This window comes from Mya arenaria, chromosome 12 (genome assembly GCF_026914265.1).
Source record: "Mya arenaria isolate MELC-2E11 chromosome 12, ASM2691426v1".
Taxonomy (NCBI): Eukaryota; Metazoa; Mollusca; class Bivalvia; order Myida; family Myidae; genus Mya; species Mya arenaria.
In genome coordinates this window covers 66008943-66022218 of record NC_069133.1, presented here as the reverse complement: position 1 = coordinate 66022218, position 13276 = coordinate 66008943, and the positions used below count along the sequence as shown (strand labels likewise).

Here is a 13276-nt window from a genome sequence, read left to right as displayed (position 1 = left end):
GCCCAATATTCCGAGTGAGTGGCCTGTCGTCATGTTACAACCCTTGCCATATATTCCGGGTGAGTGGCCTGCCGTCATGTCACAGCCCTTTCCCAATATGTCTCGTGAGTGTCCTGACGTCATGTTAACGCCCTTGCCCAATATGTCGAGTGAGTGTCCTGACGTCATGTTACAGCCCTTGTCCAATATGCCGAGTGATTGTGCTGACGTCATGGTAACAGCCGTTCACCACTTTCCGATTAAGAGAGCCGTCAAGACATGCATTTTAGAAAAACATATTTGTATGTATAACCATCTTCAGAACTATTAAAATGGTTCATATAGATTATTGACTGATGCGAATTCGAATCGTTTACATGATTCAAACAAAATTCAAAATAAACAATTTACATCTTGTTTGTTTAATTGGCAATTATGTAGAATTCCTCACATAAACATGTTACACAAAACAGAATCTGAATAAGGGCGTACAAGAATTGTCAACGTATACACGACTTATACGATGTCCTATGCATTTACAACTACACAGGACCCATAATTTTAAACAGTTAAATATGTTAGAAAAATTGAAAGGGATCAATTTAAACGTTTTTGGGAAAGGAACACATAGCGCAATTAAGAAACTGAAATGGCGTCGCGTAAAGGTCAAATGCATTAAATCATAAACTTAAACAGAACAAAAAGCTCACTTGTATAATAATGAAACGCAACACACATTGGGCAATATATACAATACAATGTCGGCAGGTTTGAGCAAGATATGGACGCATGATGGAATACACACGTCACTTAAAGAAAGTAAACACAACACAGTCATTAGCCTTTAGAACATTATTAGCAGATGTCCCCCATTTCGCCTGTACTTCGAAAATCAAATACATGTACATTTTAAAACATTAAACCGATAGGTCTTAATTTGTTTTATTTTGGTGTTTGAAATTATATTTGTCCATTGTGATGGCAGTATCTTTCGAGTATAACATGAAGTGATTTTCGTAAATCAACAGTGAATTGGTCGATTTTAACAGAGGCTGGTTCAGTAGACAGAATATAATATCATACACTAAGCTGGTAAAAGTATTATAAGTATGCATTTACCAAATAAATGCGCCGTGTCTCTCCTACATTACTGGTCAATTTATTTTGGTAAATGCATTTTAAATTACCTGCACCATTACATGATACATTTTGTGTGTATATGATAATTATCAATTTCTCAAAATAAACAACATACATCTCATATATGTTGAAACAAATGTTAATCTGTATCGCTTTTATTCTCGAATATACCAATAACATTTAGAGAGCAATTACATTGTCTTGGTTAAATTGTCATCTAAACACAAACTACTGCACCCAGGCATTTCAGATATCTATTTGGTGGCTTTCTTCACCGAAATTCTGAACGCTCCGAGTGAGGCAAATGTTTGCGTCGGCGATTTAGTAGGGGACCTTGGTGGGGATTTTGTAGGTGATGTTGGGGTCCTTTTCTTTAACTCCGTCCGGCGTTTAGGTGATATTGGTTTTTCACTGGTGGTTGACTGGACGTCACCAATTGGTTTATATGTCTCGTCGGCGGCAGGTATGTCGTCGGGAATGTCTACAGTTGCTACTTTTTCTCTGGAAATATTCGCTGGGCTATCGCCGTCCGGAGTTGACCCTCTTTTTCTAAATTTCTCATCGGCTCGCTTTTTAAATTTGGTTGTTTCGTTTGATATGTTAGTTTTAATACCAGTAAACGCTTTGTCAGTCTTATGTTTGAACTTGGAAGTTTCATCAGTAATATTTGTTCTTAGGTTAGTGAGACGTGCATCTGTCTTCTGCCTTAACCTACTGGTTTCATCTTTGATATTGTGTTTCATATCTGATACCTTTTCCCGCGCATTTTTGCTAGCTTGGTTTACCTTATCACCTATCTTTCTTTTTGCCTCGCCCATTTTCTTCTTAGCCCTTTTGGACATACTGTGGAAAAACTCGACCGCGACATTGATACACATAGAAACCAATGACAGACCGACAAACATGTATATCGATGAGATAATAAAAAACTTCTGATGTGCAGGTAAAACATCACCGAAGCCAATGGTTGAAAGGGACACAAATACAAAATAAAACGACTCTATAAATGTCCAGTCCTCCCATATCGTGTACATTGTCGCTCCCAGCATGATGTACACAAACAGGATACCGATCGCAATACTGATTGGAAGGTTAAACTCATCGTCCACCTCGTACCCATTTACCACCTTGGAACTACTGCGACTGCGCTGCCCTGCCTCGGCCGCGGCCGCCTCGTCGTCAAGGCTATTGAGGCTCTTTGCCTCCAGGCTATCCGCCTCTCCTGCTTCAACGTGCGCCTGTTCTACGAGGGCAGGTGCGCTGGAGCTTCTTTTCTTCTTTAAGTCCGACTTCGTAACCTGATTGTACACAAGTAGTTGGGAAAAGATGTTTTTATAAAATACAGTTTATACGATACTAGGAGAAGTGTGAAATTGCGTTCATTTAATTCAATGCTATGAATGTTTTAATAAACACAACTAAAATAGAAAGAAAGCAAATAGAGCTACCTGATATTTATGCTGCAGCGAAGAACGAACCTTCCGGAAGTAGCCGGTGTAGTAGTACCTCCTTACGAAGGCCCACAGGTACTTAAGACCCCTGGTGAACACTTTCCCTAGTTCCGCCAGCAGCAAAAGCGCTAGGGGGATCCCTACACTCGCATACACGATTGTCAACACACGCCCGATACCTGTTACGGGATAGATGTTCCCGTAACCTGGAAAACAGTAATATAACTGTACAATGTAACGAACTTACATATAACCTGTGTAAATATTAAAGGGTTGCAGGGCATACATCGTAGAACATGATCATCAGCACACACAAAACCACCCAGTAAAAGCTGGGTAGAAGTTTATGTAACCCGAAAATGTAACTATGTGATCAATACCAATCACATTAACCTTGCTCATCGTGTTTATGTATGTCTAGTAGATCTTAACCGAAAATGTGACAATGTGATCAATACCAGCGCAGCCGAACTAACCGATCTGAAAGACGTGTACGTAGCATGAAAATGGTCCGCCAAAAGTTCAAGACAAACACGACTATTTTTTCATGTTCACGAGCAATGCTCAAACCTTAAAGGCATTGTATTTCAAATAGAAGTAGTGTTCATTAGCAAGTTTTTATTTAGTCCACTCATTTAATGTATAATATGCTGAACACACTTCAAATGGTATTCATCTGAGGCAAAACTGATGCGTCCGTCTCAAAATAATTTATATTCTTATAACATTTTCAAACAAACTTATACCCCCCCTCAGATACTTTGGTAAAACAGAAAGATAGATCAAGTATTTTAAATTAAATAAAGTGAAATAAAAACACACACAACTAACGGACTTAACGAATTCGGCCATGTTTGGGAAACATTTGTGTTTTGTGTGCCAAACAGAATATCAAGCACCATTCATCTTTCAATACTCATGGAAATATTCCAGCAAGTCATACGATTGTTTCTTCTATTTTTAATGATAGTATTATTCGAAAAAAACAGTTATTTTTCATTGTTAATAAAAAGGAAAACGTAATATTTCTTCTCACGCAACACCTTCGGCACTTAGTATTTAAAAATGAAATGATGTCAATACAAATTACAATTAACAGTTATGACATCATAAAACCGGGTATGAGTCAAAATTTAAGATTTTGTTAAAAGTATAGTATTAATTTTGCATTTCTTACTGGATATTATCGCAGTATTCATTATAATAATAAACGGAATTAAAATGATCGGATATATATTTTGATTCTATTCTTCAAGGTACTACATTTCTGCAGTGAATATAGCGCGGGAAACAACATTGCTTTGTCAGTTTGTGGTATTCGGCTCGCCATCAGCGCAGGTAAAACAGAAGGTCTTTTTTGTTATTTATCTGAGGAAAAACAACATATGATAAAAAGGATCTTACATTCCTCATCGTATAATTCACAATTTCTGTAAATAGGTTAGCAATCACTCCAAATACTCGCTTACTAACTATATTTCAACAATTCAACAACTCGTTGAAAAAAAATATGTAAAATATGTTAACAGTTTTACATAGATATTAAGTACAAGGGGCATCAGGTATTTCATCATTAATGACGCTCGCTTTTATTTATTAGTGATTCTTATTTTAAATACATAATTATTACACCAAATGCCAAGACAAATTTAGGTAGACACATTCTTTGAAAAACAAAAGGTGCGCAGAGGTGACTTCAAACTTATATTTGTATTTTTATTTCTTCAAAAATATATATTCAATAATGAAAAACACCATTGAAAAACACCAGAATTCTCACGCTTAAACATGAATTCAACTGTGTTTAAACCATTACGTCTCTTCTAACAAAAAAACATCATGTTAAGGGCTGCTCAAACAGTCTCACATTAGTAATTAAAAAGGTATTTCTTTAAAAGTCTGAACAAACGTAAAGCAGTCCTGTATCACATAGGATGAGTTTGAACAGGGCTAAATTATCGTTGTTATCACTGTCCGGATATTACTTAAGATTAAGACTTTTTAGTCGTAGAAAACTTGTAGACCGTGGTTAAAAATTACAGTCAATCTGGTAACAGGTAAACATGTTATTTGTTTAGGCCAAACTGAAAGTGTTTCATTGTTTAAGTCGACATCTTATCAATATGTAAAGCTGGAAGAAAAAAAACAGACTTATGTTTCAACGCAATCTCGCTCAATGCCTGCACATTTTATGGGAAAACAGTGCAGATATATTATTTGGAAAGTACTGGTTTTAAAATGTCCTGAGTGTTTGAAAAAGCTCTGTGTATAACACTTGTGCTTTCATGTGCAAAAAGCTGTGCATGCCACGTTTCTATAATATGAGCAAATTTCTGAAACGATATAAAAAAAAGTTAAAGGGAGAAGTGTTATAATTTTAGGATTGATCGCATTTGTTCTTGGGCTTATGCTGTATGAACGCAGTACGGCACACGAAAAGTCAATACAGTAGTAGTAATGTAATAATAACTCACAATATTTCGAATCAATGTTTGATAAACAATTCGTTAATGTCATGATCATTTTTGCGAATTACGAACATGGTGAAAAGAAGACAAGATAGCACAACTCTTATGCGATCTAAAAATTGAAATACAAAGAATACAATACCACCAACTCTACCATTTATAATTTTGGTGATTGTTTTTACTTAGCTGTGTATAATGGAATTACCAGAACTGATCGCATTATATTTCAACTCATGCTATACCCTTTTTATAATTGTCCGAAACTTACACAACTAAAAAAGTTATTTCCCAAGTAAGGTTCCTTAAATCGTATTTATAGTGAATGTGTTATTCATAAAAAACATGAACATATATCGTATTCCATAAAAAGTTCAAAAATAAATTATATGTATAATATATAATAAGTGGGACTCTTGTTATACAAAGCATGCATACTTCGATAGGCATTGAAGAGTTCTTGAAAACTGCATTAGAAACCCATTTGTTCAAATACTGTAGAAATAAATTTTGTCTGTACATAGAGTACAGCAAATGAAAAGGCATTTATTACCTTACGAATCATAACAACGCTAATGCCTTTCAAAATGTTCATATTAGTAGACAATACATGTATACAGACATGTATTTGACAGGTTAATTAATATCATGGTTTAGTATAGGAAAATTTAATCTGAGTCTTTCATGTATTAGTTTTTAAGAAATAAGGAGGGAGAGAAGGCTTGTGCTTTTTATCTAATATCATTTTTGTTAAACAAAGGCCATCATTCGATAGTATTATACGGATATAACACATAAAATATTGATAAAAAATAAAAAGATAAAAAACAAATTTACATAATTCGATAGTCATTGTTGTCATTTCTCCCCAGAAATATCCAAATTTGCATAGGGATGGAAAATGAACAATCATATTGTAATGACCCTAACAACACCCTGCCTAGTCTGAGAAAGAACATATGTTATTTCCTACAAATACACTCTTTGAATATACTACATGTACAATATTGATTATTTATTTCATTATTGTATATAATGGTGGTGTTCTGCATCTCAAATCAAAACCAGGGAAGAAAGCAGCATAAAGCTATAAGATTTCAAAGTAAATATTATATTGCTTAGATAAAGCTTAGCTTTATATCTGTAAAACTGATAGGTTTGGATTTCTACTGCACATAAAAGACGCATAATTTGAACGTGTTCTGAGGCTTTACAAAGTTTATTACTTTCGCAGTTCAGACTACAAATTATGTATGGCATATATATATTTTTATAAAGTTGTATTACATAATAACTCAGATGACTAGTTAAGCAATTATTGAGTGCTTGATAGTAAATAATTGATGCACACATGTTCATTACATTTTGCCGTACACTTGGAACGTGACGACACCATTATCAAGTTGACCGGTGGTAAGCCGTACTAGTCTAGAATAATAGACGTTCAAAACGGGATTCTTCTAATCTCTAATCGTCGAAACGGGTAGGTCAAAAACAGGGCGTATTTCTAAAACTATTAAAGTTGTATTTAAGAAAATGTTTGATGTTTGAAATAGATTATAAAAAAGTGCATTCATATTATACCATGTAACTGTAAAAGCTTTTTCGGAGAAAACACGCATTAAATGCATTAAAAACAGGCTTTTTTGTAAAATAAAATTTATTCAGGTCAACAAAGCTTCTAATGACACAGAGTCTGACAAACAACACTTTTTCATTGTAAGGTATGGGTGCTCTTTATGTATTTATCGTTATGTTTTGACAGTAGGAATGAAAAAAAACCTAAAACTTAAAATTGTTCGATGGATATTGACTTCTCGTGCTTGGAACTATTATAAAATCAAATATAAATCTATTTTATCTTTTTTGACGTAATATGTTTTACCCGGAATCCCAATAAGAATGTCAATTTGTAAATATTTGCCATATTAAAACATCGTTAAAAACGTCAAATTACAACTATTTGGGCTAGATCCCGCATGTATAGCTGAAGTTGCTGTCTCTTAATATAGAAAAATAATGCATTGGAAGCATTTATCTGTCCTTTTGTTTTTGGTATCAATATGCTAGATATTAAGAACAAGGCGAGATAGATATTTTTATATATAAAACTTGAAAACGTATTACCTATGGTGGTATAGACGGTCCATACGAAGAACAGGCTGCCCCAGTACGTCCACACCTCCACTGTCGAGTCCGTGGTCACATCATTCTTAATCGCCTCCCGGATCGACGATTCATATTCCACTAAGAATTTGGTTGTGTCCGCCCTGATCTTGTTTACGTCTTGGACCTGATTCACTGACTGCAGTAATTGAGTAATTAGATTCTTTCTAATATCCGTAATGTTGGATTTGAATTTTTGTTCATGATATGATTCCACTGCCATAAATATGGCGGCGCCGAGCGCGGTGTACGCTATAAGAATAAAGATAAGCCCAACCAGGGACCGCGCCGCCTTGTACACGGCCTGGGCGACTCTTCTTGTCTTTCCAAAACATCCCTCGGGCTGGGCCAGCTTCTCCGAGGAAATGGTGACGTCAGTTGCTAATGTCTCCGTACTTGCGGCCACTGACACCGACAAATGACAGTCGTCCGCGTCCATCGACCCCTCCGGCTTGTACAGGAGACGAGTGTCCTCTGGAAATTTATTTCAGTTATTTCAATAGAAACCTTAATACCTCATTATAAGATATATTTACTTTTAATCCACTCAGAAATATTTGCCATGCACCTTGTTTATTGTTATGGAACATTTATGTAAAATTAGCAACCAAGTTAAACCATCAATCAATAGGCACGCGTCAAAATATGGTCTGGTCTTTTGAATTAGTAACAAAATCAATTCCTAATAATACATTCATGAGGAATAATGCAACCGTAATATTCGGAATAAGATAAAAATCAAATCGGGTTTAATTTCACCGGAAATTCATTGAAAATGAGCATTTTGGTTTAAAGGATTTTCATTCGTTTTAAAAACTATTAAATATGGAAATAAATAATTAGTACACATACATTGTAGACGTAATTGATGGATTGCTGTTTTTATATCAATATGAAATACAATACTTATGTGAAAAACTACAGAAACAAACTCAGTAGCCACAAGTTTAAATATAAACCCCGTTTAATGGCAAATGGTAAAGGCCAAAGACATAGAACAAAACGAGATACCGTGATTATTGGAATTCACATACGCTTTTTTTACATATACAGTATAGTACATCTATATGATGTGATAAAAAATGAAAACTGAAAAAGATGATACAGAAAGGATGCAAAAAGCCTAAAGAAAGTATATCAAAGCTTGCTCATAAACACAACTATCTTTGATATACTATTAAAAGGTTTCCTATCAATCATGTAACTAGACACCAACTATGCGTATAAACAACATAAGCCATATTTAATGAGCAAGTGATGGCGGCAGCGTGTTGTGTATTATGGAAACATTCTAAAACATCCAAGATTTTTTACCATTCGTTTTAAGTACCTTTGAATGTTTAGGGCGTTTTAATGCCCTAAAATGTCATATTAGTGTCATCACGTATGTGCCTTCAATTTACATAATCGCATTTTCCATTGTGTTGCAGAAAGTAATTAGTACAAAAAGGTTAAAATACAAAACAAATACACTCAAACAAAAGGAATACTAAACCAGTTGACAGATTTTGGCAAGTTCTGCTCAAGGTATAGTTCGTTGAACTACGAATAATGCAAGGACCCTCGTTACTTTTATGTTCTCATTACTTGACAAAAAGAAAGATGTTCTCTAAAACCCCAGGACAAGATTAGATTAATTACATATTAACATCGCCAGATTTCCTGGAATCGGAAACCTGTATGCGGGATCTACACTTGAAGAAACATTCCTAATTATGAAACTGTTGGTGATCGCAACACCTCTGGGACACATAAACAAATATCAGGTTATTTTGAGTTATTTCAAACGTCCGAAAACGAGGACGAATTGAACATTGAAAATATAATGGTAAAGTACCTAATTAAACAATTAAGTCCAGATTGCGACCTTGTCCGCATTTCATAACAATGAGACAGACTTGCACAAGTACGTCAATACTTATTTTTTCGTGGAACAAATATTGTCTGACTCATAATACGGCATAATAATTGTTAGTATAATATTTTATTGTAACAACAATAGTTTCGTCTGCCTTGCATTGTCAAGGACAGTCAGTTTTGAGAAATACCATCACTTTCACGTCTATTCTCATACATACATTTGCCAAGAACAGTTTGAATCTTGCCAATCAAGGCTATATACATAAACTTGACGTTTTAAAGATAAAATATAACTCGCGTGTTTCATGTAGCAGACATTTCCACAGGAAAAGCAACTATGTTTGAACTACAGAGTGTATACAATAAAGAAAAGGTAACCTTAATTACTGACAGGGATTTAACGGCAAGCTTAAGCTTAAAAAAAGAAATATTTCCAATTTTAATTACACTAGGCGTTGGCAAACCTTTAAACGTCGTTTACGCTTAAAACGCGTTGATAGGCATTTTAACCTGCATTTAATTAAAAATTGTACAACATATTACAGAGCATAACAAAGTACTGGTTTTGGTCTTGAATATCACTTTTATATAATACATATGGCAGAAAGGGAAACATTTGGCAACGGTACGTCGGTAATTAGACACGCAGTCATTCGAAACACCAGGTAAGATCTCAGAATACGTTGTATTATTGAAGCAGAATAAGCAGGACACTATTAAAATCAATACAAAGAGCTCAGGCACAACAGTTATAATCCGTATTTTTTTATATTAATACTATTTTACTGGCACACGCCTAAGCGATTAGGTGTTATCGCGATACCAACTAAAACTATTTTGTGACATAACGATAACAAACAAAGTATTGTTTTACCAGATTAATATTTATCCAGTAGATTGTAAAAGCAAAAGTGTGCACTGTTTATCCTTTCTTCAAAAACACGTGTTATATATTTGCCATCCGATGCTTATCTGCATTTATCATGCTGGTTCCGTCCAGATCATCGAACGGTGTTGGTATACTCAGCCGTATTCTTCAAGTAACTGCGCTTCCCTGGGAATTCCTGAATAAATAAATACCTTAGCACCGAACTGTAACATGCATGTCATAAGTTCTTCGCTGAAGCCTAGTAAGAAAACAAATCAAATAGAATTGTAAATGAAGCCTCTTACATTTCTCATCTGCTTGAAACAATCCCAGATTGAAACGAGCTTTCTCATTTACGGCTGAATCATTATTGCTTCATTAAACGTAGCGAAGGTATATGAACGTGTATGCAAACGTATTTGCAAAATAAACGGGAAAAAAGTTTACATCATGAAAATATATTCTTCGTAAGCTTGTTTATTGGGTTTAAACTGTTCATGTTATGATCGATTTTGAAACAAATTATAACAGCATTGGTTTCTCCCGTTTGCAATATGTGATGCCACAATGTGGTCTTGTTGTGCTTGTAGAGAATTCTCATATTAAATGATATTTTTACTGCAGTAGAAAGGTGTTGTGATCTGGTAACCAGTCACGTTATTCATTTATTATAACCAGTCTAATAGAAGCTGATGTAGGGAACCAGCTAGCAGGAAACAGACAGACTTTAACTGACCACGACTGAGACCTGACGGACTTATTACTTCTTGACGATCACCTTATATCCATCATCATCCGATACGTAGATTCGACGCTAGTGCTCATCTTTATCAGGTATGTTTGTATGGATATAAGTTATTATTTCATGCTTTACGATGAAACATGGGGGTTTAACAGTAAAATAACAACAGTGAAAATATCAATTTGATATTTTCACTGCAAAATAAGGAGTGAAAATATCAACTTTCAGAACTACTTTTAAATTCCTTTGTTGTTACATGTACTTGCCTTAATCAAAACAGAACATTGGACTTCAGTAAATTATGTCAAAAAATGTTAAAAAAAGAAATATTTTATAAATTTAAATAAATATATAATTGGAAATAACAACTTACCGTTTATTACTGGTTATCTCGTTTATCAAACATTTTACTGATCTTTGAAGCTGAATGTTCGAACATTTGCTTTCATACCAAACAAATTACAGACAAAAACAACTGTTCGAACATAAATAAAATTTTATATCCTCGTTCAAATGTATTTTAAACTGTTAACCGTTGTAGTACGTAAAATGAGCTTCCTGGAGAATTCACACAATTTAGAGATAGATCAGATATTTTTTTACCCCACCCACACCCCAAAATGTGTCATCAAACTAGCGTGGCATTTACTCTTTATCTGGAAAACAAACATTTTAAATCGAAACAGACTGGTCTCTGACAGTAAGATGACTGAATATTAACTTACTATAAAACACGCGTACATGCAGTATTAAACTAAGAAGAATGGTTAAAATCCAATGAGTATCCACATTTGTTTTGCTAACACATTTGACCTTCCAAATTTTCATTCTTTAAATAGCGGCGTAGTAATTTGGTTTTGTATTCATGCCCATCTTAAAATTAAAAGTGTTTTCATTATTTTTTGGAACATATGTGCATTAATAATACTTCATTGTTTACTGTTCATAAAGCTTTGCAATAAAAAACGAGCGAATATTAAGCTATAAGAATGAATAGCAGAGAACTATTTCTCAGCAAACCGAAAGTAGAAAAGTTGACAGCTATAACTATGCATGAGGGGCGCCCCACGGGTAGCGGCCTAAAGCCCACCCTTTTCAAAAAGGGGATAATTCAGAAATAAATAAAAAAAAACAAATAAAACTCCGAAAATAAGCATAAAAGAAATAGAAAATTTGTTTATTTCGGTGTAAGATCGTATTTTATTTCACTCGTGATCATAAAAAAAACTACATTTTCACTCGTGGCTTCGCCACTCGTGAAAATATGTTTTTCTATGACACTCGTGAAATAAAATACGATCTTACACCGAAATAAACAAATATCCTCTATTTATGTCGGGATCACAATAAAGGCAAATAAATTCAAAATTTATAAACAAAAACAGAATACAAGTTCCGTTGAGCACTGCCATATGTTCATACACTAAAACTATTTCAAGAACATTCTTGGCGTAAACTAATGACCGGAGGAAAATGCCTATTTTACAATCAATGTCAGGAAATGCGCACAACAATATTTTGTCGGAATAAATGGAACATTCAACATAACTATCTGTAAATGTACATAAATATAAACTTATTGACCTCGCACAATATTTTCGTATAGCGGTTCATCGGCATATGTAACTATCTGGTCACTACATGGTCATTTACTTACTTTACTTACTTATAAGATGAAGCCCGAACCCCAAGTCTTGAATATTCAATGTATATATTTTCTTCCAATATTTGCATTTTTCTTCGGGATTAAACCAACGTCAAAACTGAACATTACGCTTAATGTATTGTTTAATCAGCGGCGGCGTGAATGACGTCACTTGTTTCATCGACGTCACATACAATTTACCGCAATAAAATTTCCTTTGATCTATTACAAGCGTATTGGTTTTACTATAACGATGATGCTGCGTTAATCGGATTATGAATGAAATGAAATTTAAATTATGCGCAATCACCCAAAGAGGCGCAATAGGAATAGATACTTTACGAACTGTGCTGTAAAATCCTCTCCGAAGATCATTCACACACTTTCTTACACATACAAGATCTGCTCCAGAAAATAAATTGACTGTTCATTATGTTTGCTTAATTACCATTGATGCCTAATTACCACAAAGGAATGAGACTAAATGACCACGCAGCCTAAATTCTTACTGTTTTTTTCTGTAATTATATTTAATTATATTTATCGGCTAGTCTCTTTCTGTTTTTTATTTATTTTGTGTGTGTTGGAAGAGTACCAAATTAATATAATAGTTCGGAATTATCAGAATACCATCGTTTATACCATGTTTGACTGAACAATAAAATATATTTACCCATCGCCGATACACTTTAGGCGATACGACCAAGATCGTCGGACTTAAAGATTAAGGTTGACGGACAATACGTCTCGGGTTTAAGGACGATACGGACACAAGTACTACTTCTACAACTACGACTACTACTACTACTACTTCTGATATTTCTACTACTACTACTACTACTACTACTACTACTACTACTACTACTACTACTACTACTACTACTACTACTACTACTACTACTACTACTACTACTACTACTACTGATAGTTCTACTACTACTACTACTACTACTACTACTA

At 34.4% G+C, this 13276-nt stretch overlaps 1 protein-coding gene across 2 annotated transcripts in view; it reads right to left on the bottom strand.

Moving 5' to 3' along the window:
* Positions 1 to 405: 405 nt before the first annotated feature.
* Positions 406 to 13276, bottom strand: part of LOC128212338 (TWiK family of potassium channels protein 18-like) — a 39588-nt gene continuing 26717 nt past the window's right edge. Inside the window, exons 1-4 of one of the 2 annotated variants that reach the window (XM_052917741.1) lie at positions 9936 to 10181; positions 7163 to 7675; positions 2568 to 2776; positions 406 to 2417 (exon numbers count right to left, since the gene is read on the bottom strand). In XM_052917741.1, coding sequence (XP_052773701.1) covers positions 1374 to 2417; positions 2568 to 2776; positions 7163 to 7640 — 1731 coding nt within the window. In that variant the 5' untranslated portion in view covers positions 7641 to 7675; positions 9936 to 10181 and the 3' untranslated portion in view covers positions 406 to 1373. Of the gene's footprint in view, positions 2418 to 2567; positions 2777 to 7162; positions 7676 to 9935; positions 10182 to 13276 lie in introns of those variants that run through there. The other variant, XM_052917742.1, reaches the window with a different exon arrangement.